Source organism: Bombus pascuorum, chromosome 17 (assembly GCF_905332965.1).
Source record: "Bombus pascuorum chromosome 17, iyBomPasc1.1, whole genome shotgun sequence".
Taxonomy (NCBI): Eukaryota; Metazoa; Arthropoda; class Insecta; order Hymenoptera; family Apidae; genus Bombus; species Bombus pascuorum.
Genome location: NC_083504.1, coordinates 1,408,738 through 1,429,664, shown reverse-complemented (window position 1 = coordinate 1,429,664; position 20,927 = coordinate 1,408,738). Strand labels below are relative to the sequence as shown.

At 30.9% G+C, this 20,927-nt stretch overlaps 3 protein-coding genes across 4 annotated transcripts; 2 read left to right on the top strand and 1 right to left on the bottom strand.

Moving 5' to 3' along the window:
* Window positions 1–44: 44 nt before the first annotated feature.
* On the bottom strand, window positions 45–1,303 carry LOC132915512 (H/ACA ribonucleoprotein complex subunit 1). The gene is made up of 4 exons (XM_060975388.1): window positions 1,092–1,303; window positions 853–983; window positions 553–793; window positions 45–477 (listed from the first exon to the last, which is right to left on the bottom strand). Exons 2-4 carry the CDS (start codon window positions 963–965, stop codon window positions 217–219), a joined length of 615 nt encoding a protein of 204 aa, XP_060831371.1. The 5' UTR covers window positions 966–983; window positions 1,092–1,303; the 3' UTR covers window positions 45–216.
* Window positions 1,304–1,919: 616 nt separating this feature from the next.
* On the top strand, window positions 1,920–5,647 carry LOC132915551 (dehydrodolichyl diphosphate synthase complex subunit Nus1). The gene is made up of 4 exons (XM_060975420.1): window positions 1,920–2,728; window positions 4,042–4,161; window positions 4,277–4,526; window positions 4,615–5,647. The coding sequence occupies exons 1-4, from the start codon at window positions 2,434–2,436 to the stop codon at window positions 4,703–4,705; spliced, it is 756 nt and encodes a 251-aa protein (XP_060831403.1). The 5' UTR covers window positions 1,920–2,433; the 3' UTR covers window positions 4,706–5,647.
* A 4,957-nt stretch (window positions 5,648–10,604) lies between these two features.
* LOC132915511 (FMRFamide-related peptides-like) lies at window positions 10,605–20,671 on the top strand. 2 transcript variants are annotated; one of them, XM_060975387.1, is made up of 3 exons: window positions 10,605–10,798; window positions 17,517–17,926; window positions 18,383–20,671. In XM_060975387.1, exons 1-3 carry the CDS (start codon window positions 10,796–10,798, stop codon window positions 18,585–18,587), a joined length of 618 nt encoding a protein of 205 aa, XP_060831370.1. In that variant the 5' UTR covers window positions 10,605–10,795; the 3' UTR covers window positions 18,588–20,671. The 2 variants fall into 2 exon arrangements, with proteins under 2 accessions (XP_060831370.1, XP_060831369.1); XM_060975386.1 differs by having other exon boundaries at window positions 17,514–17,926.
* Window positions 20,672–20,927: the final 256 nt, after the last annotated feature.

Genomic DNA, 20,927 nt, shown 5'->3' with positions numbered 1-20,927 from the left:
TTTCCTGTCAAATATATTTAACAATTGTATATAAAACACATTTGGTTTTATATCATGAATTATAAAAACAGGGATGATAAATAATATTTAACAGCATTGTTACAAATAAATCATATATTGTTTTCATTATGATTCTTTCAGCTATGTATTTTAAAAATTATTATTTTTATCATTTAATACGTCTTTATATAAAAATCCATCTGTAGTTTTAATTTTCTACCATCTTCCCCTTCCGCGATTTCTGCCAGAGTCATTACGTCCAAATCCTCCTCCTCCTCCTCCTCCACGTCCTTTAAAACCACCACCACCACCTCCTTTTCCAAAACCTCCACCACGTCCAAATGATGGTCTACCACCACCTCGTCCACCACCTCTTTTTGCTCCACGTCCACCTCCACCTCCTCTCTTTTGTACAGAACCAGGAGGTTTAGGCAAAAACCTTTGTAAAGGTAACAACTTAGCTGGATCTATGAATAGCTATAATGGAGTACAGTAGTAATAATTAATGGAAAATAGTTAAGTTTGATTCATATATATAAAAACAAAATATACCTGTGCATCCTTTTGAAAACTGGATGCCTTTATATTTTCAGATAATTTTATAGACACGTAGTAATCTCTAATGTTGCCAAATATTTCATCTATTTTCCCAATTTGTTGTTTGTTTTCTGTATAAATTGGAGCATTAAAGAAGGGTACTTGTTCTATATCTACTTTAGCAACTAAGTCATCTTGAACCGTCCATGTAAAATGTCCTAATGGAGTCACTTGTTCTGGTGGACCTTGATCATATCTATAATATATGAATCATTATTATATATCTAGCGAGAAAATATGAAATATAATAATTACCCTCTTCCACCTCTATCGCCACCACGGCTTCCTCGGAATCCTCCTCCACCTCTTCCACCACGACCTCCCCCTTTACCAAATCCGCCGCCACCACCACGACCTCGGAATGACATTTTTTTATTTTATAAGTACTGAAAATAATTAATTCTATTGTTAACTTAAAAATACATATGAGGTTATGTACAAAAAATATATAACTTTACAAAAGTAAGAATATAGAGTAAAACCACGTGCCTAACCTATAAAAATTATGGTCAATAAAATGATGATATTTCTATTCCTATGCAATTATACGATATTTTTTATAATTCAAGTTATTAATTGCACAACATAACAGAATTAATTTTGTCACTGTGTTTATATAACTGTAATTACACTCTGTTATTACAAAACAACGGCATTTTCTTCTTTAAGCTACAGTTTACATTTATGCATAGTCTGCACATGCGCGTTATGATCATGTAATGATCAAAGATGGCATGTAGTACTTGAATGAAATAATTTAAAAGAGTTTAAGGTATTAATTACATAAATAGAATAATATTGTGAACTATTTTGTTTACAAAATTAACGTAATTTTTATCATATTCTGTATTTTTAAATTCAAGTTTGATATCAATTTTCATTACACCTAACTGTTTTTTGTATGTACACTGTCTTCTGCTATTTATACCGCCATTTTGTAAATAAGATTAGTAAATACATGATATATATTCAAAATGTTTTAGCTTTTTTGTACTATAATATATGTATTTGTAATTTGAAAACAAATATTAATGAATTAAGCATAACCTGAAAAGTAAGAATAGTTACGACGTAACAACTAGCATTTTAATATTTGAATATTCAACATGTCAAATTTTTTGTTTAATATTTCCGATTTATTTTAGATACAGTTCAATAAAGATCAGTTCAGTATCCAACTATCTTTTAGCCGTAATTTTATAACACTCCTTTGAGTACATTACATCAATATAAATAATATCGCCTAAACGACGTCAGACATACACTTTTTCATTCGTTCCTATAATATGACCATGACTAGCATTTATTTAATTCGCAAATATGCCACGCCATCATTTATATTGTAAATTCGTATCATCTAATATCCTAATCTCTTACACATTGTAACTAGCAGTAAAAATGAACTATACGCCATCTTCACTTTTATTTCAAATAGTGCAATTATATGTAGTGCAGTTTAGTTGTCGTTTAGATAAGATAGGGAAGGGTCATTACAGATCATTTAAAAATATATTCCATTGTCATAATTCGTTACTTAATGAAAGTATATAAAGTAACTAGGCGACAAAATGTGCCCATGTTCTATGTAACTTGACGGCCAACATGATATGTTTTAATGCTTCTTGTCGACAGAAGGGTGCGTTTATCATTTGGCGTAAGCAGGTGCACGTGAGGTAACGGTGACCGTCTGCTAGACGGGTCAGTGTCAGTGGCTACGTGCATAATCTTCCTCGTGACCATCCCCGGGTAGTTTTGAAAAATTTTATTTCAACATTAAAATCACGACCAGTCTTGTGTGATTATGTTACATAGACTAGACGATCATCGGACGTTATAATGTTCACAGTATTTCGCATGTTACTAACACTAATCCACTTTTCATGTGACTTATTTGCCGGGTTTTATAATTGCTGTATGATCGTTCATCGCAAGTGTATCGAAATCTGGTACCGTGAGAACCTAAGGACAGAAACTGAAATGCTGACGCGTGTCGCGAACGAAATGAAAAAGCTACCAAGGCATTTAGTGATCATTTTCGGCGCGAAGGAGGACACTGTTTTTGACTGCATACGAATTATTGGATGGTGTATTACCCTTGGTATACCTTACATCAGTTTCTTTGACATCAGTGGTAATTTTCATTTTTGTTTATTGCTTTACGATGTCATCGTTCCTATCATTATATCTTCTTACTTTTTTAAATAAGAAGATACATGAATCTATATGAATCTCATCTTTTTATGCCAGTCATTCTATCTAAATTCCAAGAGATAAATATTTTGTTGATTATTTTAGATTTGTCAATGTCATATCTGGTTTCAGAAAAGTTTAAATGCAAAGAAGATAGAAGCGGAACATTTAATTAAGGTACTCCTTTTTGGTAAAAGAATGTAGAAATAATGGTTCTGTCAACTTAAATTTGGAGTACTTCATGACTTAGATCTTATCTTAAACTTAACTATTATTTAAATTTTTAGTAGAACTAATGTTTTCAGTTAGTTGATCTTATAAAGTTTTTCACGTAACTAATTAAGCATATCTTTGTATTGTTAATATTTCTCTGCATACATATTTATTTCATAGAGTATTTATTCTAACCTCAAAATTGAAACATATCTTGGCATTAACTTAAATTAAAGTTCCCCTTCTAGGATTAATTTTCTTTATTTTCTTTAATTTCATGTCAATTATTTTTGATATGTGGGTTTAAAAAAATCATAAAACGTATATTGTAAAATGCTTTATTCTACTGCTAAACGTAGTAATAATGCAACATTTTTATAAACTTCTATCATGGGTTACATATATCCTTAGTTTATTTAAATAATTTTTTACAAACATTATATTTCCATACAAAATTTTTTTTTGAAAACATACTACAAAACCTATCATAAGCTGTTGATTATATTATCTACTAACTAAAGTTCCATTATTACTCATTTACTAATAGTTTGCACAAAAGTATATGTAAAAGTTGTATAATTTTTTAACAAAAATTCAATAATAAAGTAATAATAATGCATTAAATCGATTTGATTTTCTAGGATTTTTAGTACAAATTATACAACAAATATTCAATTGTATCAATGTGAACTTATTTTATAAGTTAAAAATGTAATTATTTGAAAAAATGTAGTTATATCAAATCATTTTCGTATATTTAGAACTGAATACAAAGTTTATTTAGTTTTATCTAGTCTCAAGGACAAATCGAGTGTGCGTGCGATAGTATATTCGAATTCGATTAATCTTGCTATTAAAAAGATACATAATTATATGATATATTATTCAATTATTGCTTTGTTACTAAATCAATAAAAAGAATTTATAAAATGTTTGACAATTAGAAAATTATTAGAAAGTGAATTTTATAATTAAATTTCGTTGCTAATTACATCATGTTTATAATTAATAGTATACTTATAATGATTTTTGTTGTTATAGGTTATTTAGTCCGAAATGAGAATTTATTGAAATACGAACTCGCAAAAAGACGGCCTGATTTATTGGATCGTATCAATTGGAGTAAACCAAATGCAGGATTCACACAAAATGGAATAACCGGTACGTTTCCTATACAAATAATGTCTTATAATTAATAATATATTGAATAGGATCTAATTCTATAATGCTGGTGAACATGGTAATGTACATGTGTACCGTTTTTCCTAATTTATAGACTTCAAATTGAAAACGCGGATATCTTTGTTGTGCGCATCAGATGGAAAAAAAGAAATAGTATCGTTAACAAAAACATTAGCTGAAGCTGTCGTCACAGGGACGATTAAACGGGAAGAAATAAATATCGATTTACTTAATGAAAAATTAAATTCACGTGGAATTCCGGACCCTGATATGGGACTAATATATGGTCGCCTTTGTTCCACGTATGGTGTCCTGCCATGGCAAACAAGGATAACAGAATTCTAGTAAGTTTTATTTCGATCACATATAGTTTTCGTATTCTTCAACATTTTTTACATTCAATTTGTAATAATATGTATTTTTTTATTTCAGCACGTTACCTTCACACGTTAGTTTATCTGCAAAGGATTTCACGTGTCTGTTAGAAAAATATAGTAAATGCGAACAACGATTCGGAAAATAACTGGAATTGTGTTCATTTGTGAAGAGTTTTTGTATCCAAAAACAAGAAGAAACAAACAAATGTGAAACAAAATATAGCTTCTAAGGACATTTTTTACAAAGACTGAATTTAAAATAATTTACAGATACTATTTTATAAGTGGTTGCGTGCTAAATAAACTTATAATGGCTACATGTGTGGCACAAGTGTCGTTTCATGAACCGATTTTAACGTTTGCTGAGAAGGAATTTAGGTAGCTTAATTTGAAGAGTTTCTGATAAATAAGAAAAGAAGATTCCACAAAATGCTGTAGAAACAAAACATTTTAATTGTATTTTTAATTATGCAAAATAATTGTCCTGCCATAAGTTAATATCATAAAAAATGGAGAGAAACATAAGGAATGTGATATTTTGTTTTTCTCCTCAATTAATTAAAGATTTTGGTTTATTTAGTTTTAATATACTATATCAATAGTGTGTTAATGCTAAATAAAATATAATTTTTAAAAATACAAAGAGGAGTGATAAGTAGACTATTAAAAAGTGATAACATTTTAAAGAGGAAAGTATATTGATTTAAACTCAAGTACAAATAAATTTAGATATCTAAGGTAAAATTTTAGTACATCACGTTGATCAATTTTTTAAAGTTTAACTAATATATCACTCTTCTTTTAACTTTATTTATATTTTCTAAACAAGGACCAGGAGCACTCACGCCTTATGAATAAACATATTATGAAATTAAAATCTTGGCAGCTGTTGCATTTTATTTATTAAAACAGTAACATTCCACATATACATATATAATTGTTTATTTCTAAAATGACCATGCACACAAATATCTTAATATTAAAATGATGACAAGATTTTTACTTTTGTCTGTGGTATTTGTCTCGTGAAAAATCGCCTATTGTGGAATCAAATTCCTAAAATATAAATATAATTCGTTTTTGCATAAGCCTTGTATTACTTATTTAACAATCCTTTCTATTCCCCTTAATGGTTTTAGAAATTTTAATCGAATTATATGTGATTATAATCAGGTCATTTCTATCATTTAGTTACTCTTAAGTGAGCATTATTGTTTGTTATTATTTGTTTGTAAATTAAGAACATAAGATCAACAACCATGTAAATTCTATGTGTATATTCTATTAAATGATCAATTTTCTGTTAGTTTTGATCATTCAACTGTTAACTTTTCTTTCATAGTTACTTCTCTAAATATTACATATTATATCCATGATAAGATCTGCTTTAAAGAACATTAATTATATTAGGATTAGAAATGGTATTCATCAATTTGCTTCTATATTAAACATATTAGAGATTTAGCAACTATCCGATTAACCGATTAACTGGCTCTCAATAAACTGACGTCTTTGCCGATGATTTTCAAACGCCTTTACAAAACGCGTCAAATTTATGATTGTTTAATATTACAAACTCGAAAATAAATTTTTTAACATTGTTATTGTTGAGGAATTGTTATTGTATTAGATGTATGTGAATACAAAGGAACGCGTGAATAAATTTTAAGGTAGAAAATATATATTTTGAATAATAAAGTGTAAATACAAAGTTCGGAATACAATTGAGCTGATCCAGACCCGTACACTAGCAGTGTTACCCTATGATTGAAAACCCTGAAGCCATCGTCGCTTGTCTACAATTTATGGTTTGCCTTCGACGCAGTCTTTTGTCTATGCGCTGTCGATGGCTTCAGTGCTTGAGAAAACTAAAGACCAGATGTAGAGTTTTCTTAGAAGTGGTGACCACTTCAACAGTTATATTTATTGAAGTTTTTGTTCTGATAAAATTAAGATATAATTACCTAAATTTATAGTTTATTAATAGGTACTTATATTATATTAATTGGTTTTTATTTAGTTTATTTTATACTAATTTATTACTAATTAGGTACTAATTATTATTTTTGATCTTTCATATAATAATTATGTTATATACAAATATGTACATATAAGTAAGTATACTATATTACTACATATTAAAAAATTTTAAAATCATACTAAAGGCAGTAAAGGAAGAACATTGTACTTCTATTTGTATATCTTATCAAGTTTTCAATAATACTAAAAATTTAAGGCCGATCAATCGACTTTTTTGCCGACTAGTTGTTGACTACAAAAGTGGCCGGATAATCAGCTTAATTAGTCGTTCACTAGTCGGTACATTTCTACTGACTTATTATGTTTTGCATCGGTAAACGAAAATAAAAATCAAATTAGTCGAATTATGGCTAAACGTAACTTTTTAACTTAACCTAACCTTCTAACTTAAAAGATTAAAATGACCAATTAAATAATAAATATCTAAACCATTTCTTTAGTTGATCTGTATCGCTCACCATCGATGTCATCCAAATATAAAATTCTCAGCAGATTGTCTACGATACCTTCCACTGGTACGTAGGCTTAACATCGGATTATATACTTTTAAAGATGTCAGTCCGGCTTTTTCGTCCACACAGCAAGTATGTATATACAATGGTTGTTGGTGAGCAGGGAAACAACCATTTTTCAAGATAAACTGCGCTATATTGTACTTATATACGATGTACATCTACGTGGGAGAGAAAGAAGAGGAGGGAGAGGAAGGAAGAGGAAGAGGACATAAGAAAGAACGACAGGAATAAAACCAGCTAACTTTTCTGGAGACGCAATCACGTCTTCAAGAATTGCGTCTGAATACTTTAAAGTTTATCCTCGAGTTATATTGGGGAATACTTGCGCACTACCGGAAGTTTCGATGTTATTATACTTATGTCCTTAAAAAGTTAAAGCAGAAATCACTAATTCGATAATAAGTTTATAATCGGTAAACTTCGTTCAATGTCAACTGTTATTGATATAATTTGTAAGAATTCGATTTGTTTTCCAAATAGGTCGTTATTTTTCTTCTACACCTTTTTCCTACTCTATGGAATTTGTGCGCACTCGTTTATTAGGTTCTGTTTATCCGGAAGTAGAGAAAGAAGAATCGATTTTGTAGAAGTTACACACATTTTGATGCACGTATTTAAGTTAAAGGACATATTGATAGATTTATCTTTTTGTTTCTTTTCGAGGTTTATGTCTACCATTTTCTTAGAAAAAATATTTTTTGATCCTTTCAAAGAAACTTAATTCTTTAAGAGATTTTAATCAAACAATGTTTAAATTCGAATTTAAAAGATACTTAGTAATTGTTTTAGCAAAATTAGGTATAGGTTAAATTGGAAAGATGACGAATGAATCGTAAGTTAAATGCCCCTTGGTTATGTTTCCCCACTCCCGCGACTAGTGGGAACGATCCAAAACATTTAAGAAATACATATATCAAACAAGAAGGAAACATTCGCATCTGTGTCGCGATTGTTGTGTCACGATGGAAAACAAGTGACCCAGATTCGCCCCTAGAAAACAAGTGCCTCTACCTGTTGCACTTCGTCCCCAATGCATGAAAACCTCTATCTACTAAAGAAATATGTAGATAGTCTTTCGCCTTTTATAATATTTCTTCCTTTGAATTTTTTTATATCTTTCTCGTCTACTTGAAAATTATAATAAAGCGTTTAAGAATATTAGAATTAGTATTAGTATTATAAAAAAATAAAAGGAAGAAAATACTTTTTCGTAAAAGGAATAAAAATGAAAAAAATTAATAGTAATTAATATTCCTTGCAATTTTGCTAATTTTGACTTTCATCGCTTTTTATCGATAAAAGTAATTCTCAGAATCATTTTTGGGTCGAGAAATCGGTAAAAAAAAGAAATATTTAAAAATGAAAAATCGATCTAAATCAACGGTAAGTAAAATCAAAGTGCGTTTAGGAGAAGGAATCAAGGATCCTTCTTTTTACGTGCTACACTAAAATGTCACGGAAGTGATAGTAATCGATGGAAAGGGTGGCGCGAATGAAAAACAAATACAAAACAAACGATGAAAAACAAATACGTGAATATTCACTTAAATCTTTATGCAAACTTCCAGCAGCTTTTTATATAACCATTTATTATAGAAGCACAAATCACGAATATGAAATATTCTTCTATCCAAACTGAATACAAAACAATTATAATGAATAAAAAACAATACAATAAAATAATCAATTATTTATATTAATAATAAATTATTTCAATAAAATAGAAATTCCCGTGGAGTATAAATATTTATTCAAAAGACTTTATTCAAAAAATTAAATACCACATAAACAGGAAATAATTCTGGAAGAAAATATTACACATAAATTACAACTATTCACCTTTAAATTAAACACAAATATTTACTCGAATATCCAAAAATTAATCTTTACCAAACAGAGTTTGTCTAAAGCAAATGTGATATGGATGAAGAATAAACACATAAATCAGTAAGACCAAACAGATCTTAAATTTCATATATGTTTGCAGCAGATGTTTTATAATGTCTATGTATATTTTCAGATTTTGTTCAAATTTTACACTCAAAATAGTCATGTCTCATTATAGTACTAATGATACTATAAGCATGGGGCCAGGGGCCCCATGGGGCTGCAAAAATACTTATCAACAAAATTAGTGAACAATTATCAGAATTACACAAAATACGTCTGTTAGTATACACATTTTAACTTTCCTAAAATGATGTCTGTTAAATCAAAACGTTATTGAATCCTTCAACGAGACTCGCTTATCATGGCAGTTTTAAAAACAGTTTTGGCCATTGTCGTCGTATTCTAATTAATAGTAATAGTAATAATCTAAATGGATGTCATATTGTAACAGACATAAAAGATATAACTTAGAAAAAAACGAAGCTGGCACCCCGCTGGGGATAGCCACCCACATGCTATATTTATTTTTATTTTATTTTTTTTTCTTCACCAATAAGATATAACACTTTACCAAATGTCCATAAGGACAAATTGTAAAATAACCAAAATAAAATAAAAAAAAAAAATATTGTAACAGATTAACCAAAGAATCTTTAAATACTAATTTCCTATTGATTTAACAAGCATCGATCTAGTCAGGTTAAACTTTTCTCAATTTGATTTACCTGTAGGGGCCCCAAAATGACTATCAATGACTCAAAATTATTATCAATTCACAAGACAATGCAAGCAATTTTAAATAGAATCACCTTTAATTGAGAACAGACTTCACTTACTAACAATAAGACTTCTTCTGACGCAAAACTATCTAAAATTGTTAGAAAAATCAAGATCAAAGTATGCCCCTAATTGTGGTACCATTTCTGCCTTCCTTTGACACGAAACAATCCAATGCTCCACGAAACACTATCAAAATTATATCAGATTTACCAGAAAAATTAATACATTCTATTAAAATAAAAACTTCAAATTACATAAGAATGCAAAAGCTGAAAATCAGCATTATACGACTCAGAAAAATCATTCCCATTCCACTAAACCTCTGGAATAGGAAAGTGTAAACCTTGTGTACTATTACATGGAGCGATAGTCAGAACAGTCGTGCAACCATGGAGAGAAACAGTTACAAATGGGTCAGTGTAATCCATCTTAACATTCTTATTTGACCAAGTCACTCAGATAGGAAATCTCAGATTATTATATTGAAAAATGGTGAAAAATAATCGTGCCAGTGTGAAAAGAAGCAGTTACTGATGGATCAATCCGTGTTCCATCTGAGAAGTCTTGGTACAGGGATCATCGATTCTGCTTGGTGATGATTATTATTTGCCAAGACTCATAAATAATGAAGGAGATAGCCGGTGGTGTAATTGAATCAAAATAATGTAGAGGTATCGTGTTATACGCCTCGGGCAATCATAACTCAGGCTATCTCGTCTGTGTGTCGGTCCATGTCGGCCCGAGGAGACTACGGGGGATGCGCCGAGGGTGCCTCTATATAAAGGGTGTCATCTCTAACCCCGGACACTCGTTCCATCGCAGCAACAGGCCGCAAACGTCGCGCATCCCTCCTGCGTACGCGGTAGTTTCCTTTCTATTTCCCTACCTTTCTTCTTCTTCTTCATTTTGTGCAACAAATTCACCGGAATCTACCCACCAAGGGTAGGAACTTGACACATCCGGAGATCATCGAGGAAGGTTTTCGATAGTCATAACAACTACACTTACGACATGGTGAGTGATTTAGTCTTCTTGTGAATTTTTGGTGCACCGGTGGATCTCTCTGTTTGGACCTTCTTTTTGCTATTAGACTTTTTCTTGGCTTTTCATTTATTTATGTTCCTTCTTTTTGCAATAGGTTTAGATTAGGTAAAAGGTGCTTTGTGTAGTAAGATCATGGTGAAAATGTTACTGATTTTCAGCTTTTGCATTCTTATGTAATTTGAAGTTTTTGTTTTAATAGAATGTATTAATTTTTCTGGTAAATCTGATATAATTTTGATAGTGTTTCGTGGAGCATTGGATTGTTTTGTGTCAAAGGAAGGCAAAAATGATACCACAATTAGGGGCATACTTTGATCTTGATTTTTCTAACAATTTTAGATAGTTTTGCGTCAGAAGAAGTCTTATTGTTAGTAAGTGAAGTCTGTTCTCAATTAAAGGTGATTCTATCTAAAATTGCTTGCATTGTCTTGTGAATTGATAATAATTTTGATAATAAATGAGACGAAAGTTCCACTATTACCATTTACACTCGATTCCCACGAATTCTCATTGTGTTTGTGGCAAACATGTAATAATTGTCGAAGAAGTAACCACAGATTAGCAAAGAATAATGACAAAACAATGGAAGCGATATTAAAAGCGTTCAAGTATCTTCTATTCTATCCTTGATATAATATTACTTCGTTTTTAATTATTCTACAGCTCCCACTGTTGTTTTTCTGTTTCCATGTAATTCAATCAAAACAGCAGTTAATTCAAGTACTAATCGATCTTCTTCCATTGAATTGACTAATTAGATTAATTTCAAGTATTTTACAAATTATGAATGTTTGCAGTTATGGACAAATAGTTACACTTTCTTGTAGGCCATAGTTAATGAAATTATAAAAAGGTTTAAAAGTTACATGCAGCTTAACTGTCTTTTTTTCAATTTGAAATATTAAATAGATGTAAATACGATGTTTTTAAATGAACTTTATAATTTACATATTTCTATTAATGGAATGGAAGGAACATACCATTACAGTAACTAGTTTCAAATGTCTTTTGAACTTGTTTTGAAAAAGCTTACTTTCTTCTATAGAATTGAAAATTATTTTAATTAATTTATAAAACAACATATAGTTATATTAAAGAAGATGAAGGTAACTTTGGAACGTTTAAAAAGTCTCCACTCCTGAAACAGGCACTCGTACCGCGTAATGTACCATTTGAAATCATTTAAGCTTAACCGTACGCTACATAATGAAATCCGAATGAAGTCTGAATTACACTAGAACTTTATTTACATGGATAAATGGCAGATAGTGGGGAAAATTAATGAATTTTAGCCGCATAAACAGTTCATTCCCTGGAAAGTTTAAATAAATAAGATAAATAAGAGTTCATTGATTATTTGCATAATAATATTATGAATCTTCTTCGATGACCTATGATATCATTTCATTAATTAATGAAGGAAGCAAAATGAAACAATGATAGGAACTTACTACAATAATTTTCTCTATCTACAGTTTTTCATCCAAATAATAATAGATTATATTGAGAAAAGAGGATTTAACTATTAACCAACATTTCATTCCAATAAATGTGGTTCAAAAAGATGAGAATCTATTGTAATTCGTTTCAAACATTTGATACTTCCTCCCATGTACTATATACATGAAATGATAAAAATATAATAATTTACTTTCCACGCATTGCATATTTTAGTATTTTCTGTTTCTTCTGCTTTGCGTTTTTATTACCTCAATACTATATCCATTTCTTATTTCAACAGTAACATCGAAACTAGCAGAATTGTTTTTGTACAAATTAGTATTTTGTTACACATACAGCTTATCAGATCATTTCCGGTCAAGTAACTCAGCAGTTAACAAATTAACCTCTAAATGTTATCTACGTAGAATCACTTTGATTTTCGTTGAATGTATCTACATTTAATACTTACAATTAGTTGCATAAAGCTAATTTGTAGGATTTCATCCCATAAATAATTAATTATATTTTTATTATATTTTATTATATTTACTAAAGTTTAGTACTCCTTTCGCTTTTTGGTCGAAGCAAATTCTTCCATACATTTTTCTGACAGAAAAGAATATTATGAATAAAATACTGATTTATTTAAGGATGTCATTATTTCTTTTGGAATTTTAATATGCTCCAAACATAGCGAAGGGATTGTAACGTATTAAAACACACATCTCTCCGCCCCTGAAACCAGATCCATTCCAACCGTGATGCTAGAATGAACAAATGTATGCTGTTACATTTCTCCTTCTATGTATATATATATATATATACGCTTAATCGAATTATATTCAAGTTATTACACGCTCGCTTCACGAACCAAAACCTCTTTAACTTTTCATTACGCAGCTCATTGCTACGAAAAAAATTCCGTACTATTTCAATTAGACACAATTTTCAAGCCAATTTGTGTATTTGTTAATAAAGAATAGATCTCGTTACCTTTTTCTGACACAAACGATATCATGAGTCATCGATAATATCATTATACATATATTTTATTATAAAATTCCCTTCGTCAAACAAATCCCTTAAAAGCACGGAGAAATAAGATATATGTACATTTATATATATGTAATGAATATACGTACAGTAGCGGACAAAAGTTTAAGACGATGATTTGTAAACCGGATTACAAACATCTTATACGCATATTGTTCTTCTATTCGGTTTGTCTCTTTGGAATAACGTAGCTGTATGTTTGACCTTCGTAACCTCAGACAGTCAGTTGTTAAATACAAACAATGTAGGAGTTACAACAGTTAGTTACCGCCTAGCACTTGGAAACAGTGGACATTAGTTTAAGACGATCTGTGTAAAACGTGAGTACGAGTACAGTTTTTGAACATTTTGATTCTGGAATGTCAAAATCATTGTTTAGTGTACCTTTTATTGCTTAAAATTCATTTAGGTAGGAACAGACTATGGGTAAATCAAAGAATTTACTTGAAAACGAAAGGGAACAAATCGTAAGGCTGCGAAAGCAAAGTAAAACCTTCACCGAAATAGCAAATATAGTGAACAGGTCAGAAACAGCTTGTAAACAAGCTTGGTATAAATGTTTAAAGACAGGCATGTATTGCGATCAACCGAAAAACGGAAGACCACGGAAAACAACACCGAAAATGGATCGCCGGATTCATCGATTGAGCGAAAAGGATCGTTTTCGTAGTGCAAATAATATTGCTGCGGAGATAAACTATGAAAACGATACACAAATTAGTGCTAGAACTGTTAGGAGAAGATTAGAAGACTTTAACTTAAGAGGACGAAAACCCCAAAAGAAACCACTGCTGAGTTCTAGGAATCGAAAAAGACGACTTGCATTTGCTAAAGCTCATAAGCATTGGACAAGTGAAGATTGGCAAAAGGTATTGTTTTCTGACGAATCGAAATTCAATCGCGTCTGTTCTGACGGGATACGGTACGTTAGACGTCGAATTGGCGAAAGTTTGAAAACACAGTGCGTTTTAAAAACTCTTAAACATGGTGGTGGCAACGTTATGGTGTGGGCGTGTTTTTCTCGAAGCGGCCCTGGTCCGATATGTCGTATCAATGGAATTATGGACCGTTTTCAATACAAGGACATACTCAAGAACACAATGTTACCTTTTGCACGCAACAATATGAGTGATGATTTTATTTTTCAAAATGATAATGATCCGAAGCACACGGCTCGGGTTGTGAAACAGTTTTTTCAAGAAGAAAATATCACCGTGCTGCCGTGGCCGTCGCAATCACCAGACATTAACCCAATCGAGAATTTGTGAAGCATCATAAAAAAGACAGTACAAGGTTATAAACCGAAAAATTTAAATGAACTTTACTCTACGATTGAAACAGCCTGGAATAATATTACGGTAGATTAATATAAAAAATTAATAGATTCTATGCCAAGAAGATGTACCGAAGGGATAAGAAATAACGGATATTGAACAAAATATTGAATTTAAACAAAAATTGTGTATATTTTTTAACCAAAAATTAATATTTTTTGTATAGTCTTAAACTTTTGACCGACGAAATATTATACAGATTTCGTTCCTTTTTTATAACTTAGCTATTGAGCAAAATATCAAAATGAAATTTTTTTTCTAAGTGTACAAACAAATGTACAATTAGTTAATACCAAAAGTAGAACACCGTATTTATATTTTTTATGGAAAGTAAATCAATTATTTATTTCTTCCATTTCGTCTTAAACTTTTGTCCGCTACTGTATATATAATCATATTACATATATATAAATGTATATATATGTAATGATTATATATATGTATTGAATATATGTATGTGATTTTATGAATATATATATACATATATTTAATATTATATAATATATATAATTCAACTGATAAATATTAAATTAGTAAAAGAAATGTATCATAGTACGTGCAGAGAGCATACAGGTTAGAGAGTCGTTTATCGCCATTCACGGAGTTAAATCGCATTTCTCCTTCCGTTATTTTCGATAGCTCTGACGAGATATTTCCTTTGCCAGTGACATATATTTAAAATTCCTCATGGTTACACCTATCTTGTTTCGCCACTTTTCTTACGACTTGCTTGTACAAATTGCCAGCAAAAGAGCGGTAGGTCTATCGAGGACGATGGATAACATAATTTGCGAAGTCGATCTTCTTCCGTAGCGGACAACGAATACGATATCAGACGGAGCACGAATTTTAATTTCACATTCATCCAACTTCCTCGTTTTATTCTCTACCCTTCTTTGACGGCATTCTGATAGTTTTTGAGCTAATGCTTTTGAAATTTATAAAGTAACAGTGATCGTCATTGCTGAAGTCAAAGTTAAGGAGACTGGAAGAAATTTATGAATAATTCTCTGATTGTGGAACAATCTAACCTCAATCCATGATGGAGATGAAGTTTGGAATATTTTTTCAGTGGTGTTATTTAACGATGATGTTATTTTAACGTGTTTCGAGAAGCTTTTCATTTCTATCGACTTATACGTATATATGAGGGACAATCATAGTGGCGTAATCAAGATATTGAAAATTTGCATTCACACGCACAATTACTTCTACGATGACAAATCTTTTCTTATCTTCAATATTCCCCATCAAATCCAGTTTCCCATTATAATCACAAACGTAACCAGGAGAAAGAAATTTCTTACAATTTCAGTCTTGATAAAAAAATCATTCTTATTCTCCCTTTCTTTTCCTCTGTTCTTCTACGAATTGTAATTTTCCGGATCTTCATAATTTTTTTCCTTTGTTGCCTGTGTAGAAATTCCTCATTCGTCGTTAAAGAAGCCATGAGGCTTTGAGCCAGGCCAAACGAAGAATAATAACATTGATAATGATCCAGTAGAGCATCGATATTATTCTTGGTCTTGGTTTATGTCGGTTATTCCTCTGGTTATTTTTCCTCGTAAGTCCATACGTTTTTAGTAGAAAACGTGGGCGACGTGGTCATTATGAAGGGCGACCGTGTACAGGGTTAATTAAAGTAACGTAAGACGTCGTATTAATCTAGCTCGGTATACCGCGTTATTACTAAACATCCTGTTAAGACATCTAATAACAAGCCGATATTATTTATCACCGGCTCCCGACGCGGTCACCAACGACACATCTCAAATAATCTGGAGAAATCTGTAACAGAATCTTTCGACCGATTCTCTGAAAATCATAGCAGTGGAAGTTAAGATTTTGAGAATTCAGACTTACTACGTACTGACATTACTGTAAAAAAGTATTCGGATACTTGCTTATTTTTGAAAATATGTATTTTAATTATAGAATTATGGATAAGTTCCGGAGTACATGATATGTGGTAGAAATACTCGGTTATATTGATTTTCGAAAATTAATATATAATAATAAGGCTGGTGTTCGTAATTGTCAAATAATCCTAACCTAACCCCAACTTAACCCCAAATCTTGTAGAATATATATTTCGTTAGTTGACAAACTTTTTATCTTTACCTTCCCTTTCTGTTGAAATCTAAGTAGCAAAATTATATATTTTATCTGCAAATTCCAGTTTTACATAAAAAAAAAAAAAAAATACGTTTGACATTTCTTTTCTACATTCCTATCATCCAATATTTTAATAATTCTATGGAACGTCGTTTGTGCAATTTTTAAGAGCTTTTAAAGGCTTCTTAAGAGCTTTTAAACAATCATTATGCTCAGGAGAATGTACTCGCGAATAAAACGGAAAGAAATACAGAGAAAAAGAGACGTATGAAATTATACACGGAACATTGTTACGCGGCGCTTCTTTGGATCTTTATAACTACTCCTTATTGTGTGTCCTGTTCAATGGGGATTTCAGCGTTCTCGAATGTTATGCAAACGATGTTATCGTTCGTCCATCTTGTTACGTAAGATAAATAATCAGTTCTTTCTATAAATATTCCTATGTACTCTCTACGTTACACTTCATTTTATCTTTTTTGTATGACTTTTTTCTCACCTTTGTAAGATCTTTTTCATTTCCATTATTATTAATATACGTATTTATAAATATTTGTGAATTCATAACATTGTATATCATTCTCTGTATTTTACTAGGTACTTTTTGAGAAAGAGTGCTCTCAGAATTAACCTATAAGTTCAGATTTAAATCTTTTATTGGTGTACTTGAGAGTTCACCAGCAAATTATCAGCGCATTTCTATTTCATCTAATGCCCAAAAGATTTTAATATTTTTTCAGAAGAGCTCATTAACATCGTTGTATGTGCTGTCCTTCATTTGCAACTGGGCGCTGGTTTCTTCCTCCATATTAACCCCCATAAAGGCTGATGGAAGTTTGAGGATCTTCAAGGATGGGCCCAATGACTTCGAATACGCGCTGAAGAGGCATGACGTTGATAGAAGCTCGGAAGATTCTGATTCAAAAGAACGACGAAGCAGCGTGGGGTCCTCTTTCATTAGATACGGTCGCAGCGATCTGGACGGAAATATAGAGAGAGTTTCCAACAGCGATGGCGATGGTAGCTCGAAGGTGAACAGGTATCCTCGTTGGAAGTCACCGGATATCATCATTAGGTTTGGTCGATCGGGCTTCAAGAACCTGAACGACGACACACATTACAGACACGGAAGAAATAACTTGAATTTTCTCAGGTAATTGAAAGTGAATTAGATTTTCGAAGATTTTATTTAAATTAAAAGTTTGTCAAATATCTATCGAAGTAAAGGCAATTACTGCTGATGTCTGTTAATTGTTAATTAGTAACGAAAATTAACTGTCGGAATTTTAAAATGTCTCCTGAAATCAAGTTCCGAACTTCCGTTGAGAAAACTAGTTACATTTAATTTCGTTCCTCTAACCACAATTCGTCGGTTGATCCATTGATTTACACAGTTATGTATCAGTGTGCTCTAATTAGATCTAGAAATAGTACTAGTAGTAGTATCTTCATATGATTACAAAAATTTGGTACAATGAAAATGAAATGAAAATCTGCTAAAAAAAAGTTTTTTGGAAAATAAGAATGTGTGCTAATACTTTTTGTAGTCACTGTATTTGATAATAATAATGTTCATAATGTTCCTAGTAATATTCATTTTCTATACTAGATACGGCCGGAACGTACAGATTTATCCCCTAGAAATCGACATGACTACGATGTGCTCCGATCTACTGTCCAATGACGAAATCAACGATCTTCATCCGTACGAGGCGAGGTTGCTTCGTCTGTGTAACATTTTGAACAACAGCGATATGGAACATAGAAACAGTCCGGACTTCTTAGAAGACCGACTCGGTTCGAAACACAATTAGATATGCTCTTGTAATCGATCCATCGCGCCTATTCATCGGAATTTGTGCCAAGACCCGCCGTCAACAGCTGCTCACTTTCGGGACACTGCACCGTAATCGATCCCGAAATTCCGATGGACAACGTTGTTATCGGCCGATCCATACTCAGTTATGACTTGACGAAGACCTGTTACGCTTTTCTTCGAGCTTTTAGCCTTGCAAATGATTTTATGGAGCCAGTTGATGCTTTCGTCTGGGTCCTTCAGGTAAAACTGCGCTTAATAGTATTAGACAACTACTGTCGACTATTAGTCAACAATGATGTCACAAGGATCACGAATTGATCTTTCAAATGAAAAGTATGATATAATTCACATTTTCTAACCTTAACAGAGGAGCAATTCTTATATTCAATACAACGTCAACGAATTCTACATCATATTATTTGTTTGTTAGAAAACAATTTGTGGACATTTATTAGCTACTTTGCAAAATCTTATATTTTCAAGTCTGTAAGATTATTTTCTTCCTCAACTGCTTCATATTAAAACATTTTTCTTCAGACATCAAGTAACATAATGGTCAGAAACAAAAATGGATTTATCATATTTTTCCCATGTGATTGTTAAATTGATTCATTATGAACTGAGACAGATTGAATCGAGTCGAAATTTTTTAATTTTTCTCATGGATCGATTTTAGAATTTTTATTGCGCTATTCGATTTTCAGTAAGTTCCTTGAATTTTGTAGATTCAAGAAAATTTGTGAATCGTTGTGCGATCATATGTAAATAATACTGTTTAATATTATTTTTGTTAACGCATTATTACGTTTTTTAATGGCTATAATATGTCCCTTTTGCATAATTTATTAATTAGTAATAGTGAACTGACGAATGACAAGTTGATTTCTTCTTTATAAATGTACAATTTTACGTTAAATTGATTAATCAAATGATTTATATGTTATTTGTTATATATATGTTTTTTATATAAATTCATTTGTAAAATTCCATTTGCTTTGCTATCAAACTTGCCCCAATTATGTAAGAAAGTCAATTGCTAATCTGTATTGATAATCTGTAACTTGTGAATTGTAAAATTCCATTTGCTTTGCTATCAAACTTGGTCCAATTATGTAAGAAAGTCAATTGCTAATCTGTATTGATAATCTGTAACTTGTGAATTGTAAAATTTCATTAATAATATTATAGTTCAATCGCGCAGAAGGGAGTTCAGATAAATGAATTATCAATAATTCTAAAAAAAGAACTGTTTGTATTTATTTGAATCAATAATATCTAATTATCAATGATACGAAACATGATAAATTGAAGCAGTGATTATTACACCTATTTTAAGCAACAATTTTATAATTCCTTTTTAATGAATAAATTTTGCCGTCTAAAGAGATAAGCGTAACAATAAACAGAAGATAAACAGTTATACGAATCACTATAGTAGAAACTTGGTGTATCAATTTATGCGATAGTCTATAACGATCTACCTCACTAATTACTTTTCACAAATTAATTTCTATTTTATCAGTAGTAAAAAAATATTTTTCTACGATCTTTTCAAAATTTTATGTCGTCGCTAATTAGTCTAATTATTGATTTATGCCTTCGTAGATAATTTTAAAACCGTAAATGATTTCTGTTCATAAAGATTTATTTGTTCGATTAACAAAAAGGCCGACGAATAACGTTGTACCATAACGTTCCTTCTGGGTACTTTAATGTACATCCACCTGCGTATTCAGTGTAAATAAAGAAAATTTCATTGGCTTCGTATACGTGAATCGAGAGTCCATGAGATTAGTCCAAACAGAAAAGAGATGAAATAAAACTTGAACGTTTCTGCGTTGCAACAATCGTCTTCATTGTCTATAATAAAACTAAATCGTCATTCCATTGTTAGATTGTCGAGTACCTGAAAAAATTTTGGCTAAGTCCTAACAACCTAGCAACAGAGATAATGATTAATTTTTAAATAATCTATTAGTTTCTTGCACAGAGTAAAGTGCAATAAAGCGATTTCTTTTAATATAGTTAAACTTAATTTTCTAAAATTATTTTAAATTGATTAAAATCATTATTTATAAATTTTCGAAAAATCAATCGAGTTTACTTATTGCTAGCAAATTTTCCATTTATTTTTTCAACATAAATATATAAAAAAAAACGCATTACCTATGGGGTGACCTAATAGTATCTACAAATTAATTTCGTATTTGAGATGAGATGAAAAGTTGCCAAACTGAAATAGAGAATTTTTATCTTATGAAACTAGAAATAATTATGTCGTCACTGTAATAATTTTTTTTTATATTACTATTATTATTAGAAAGATATATTTTGT

Coding starts and splice junctions, on each gene's coding strand:
- LOC132915512 (XM_060975388.1), bottom strand. CDS start 965: ATGTCATTCCGAGGTCGTGGTGGTGGCGGCGGATTTGGTAAAGGGGGA. Junction 794..852: donor GGCGATAGAGGTGGAAGAGG/GTAATTATTATA, acceptor CATATATTATAG/ATATGATCAAGGTCCACCAG. Junction 478..552: donor GTTTTCAAAAGGATGCACAG/GTATATTTTGTT, acceptor ACTCCATTATAG/CTATTCATAGATCCAGCTAA.
- LOC132915551 (XM_060975420.1), top strand. CDS start 2,434: ATGTTCACAGTATTTCGCATGTTACTAACACTAATCCACTTTTCATGT. Junction 4,162..4,276: donor CACACAAAATGGAATAACCG/GTACGTTTCCTA, acceptor CCTAATTTATAG/ACTTCAAATTGAAAACGCGG. Junction 4,527..4,614: donor ACAAGGATAACAGAATTCTA/GTAAGTTTTATT, acceptor TTTTTATTTCAG/CACGTTACCTTCACACGTTA.
- LOC132915511 (XM_060975386.1), top strand. Junction 17,927..18,382: donor AATAACTTGAATTTTCTCAG/GTAATTGAAAGT, acceptor TTTCTATACTAG/ATACGGCCGGAACGTACAGA.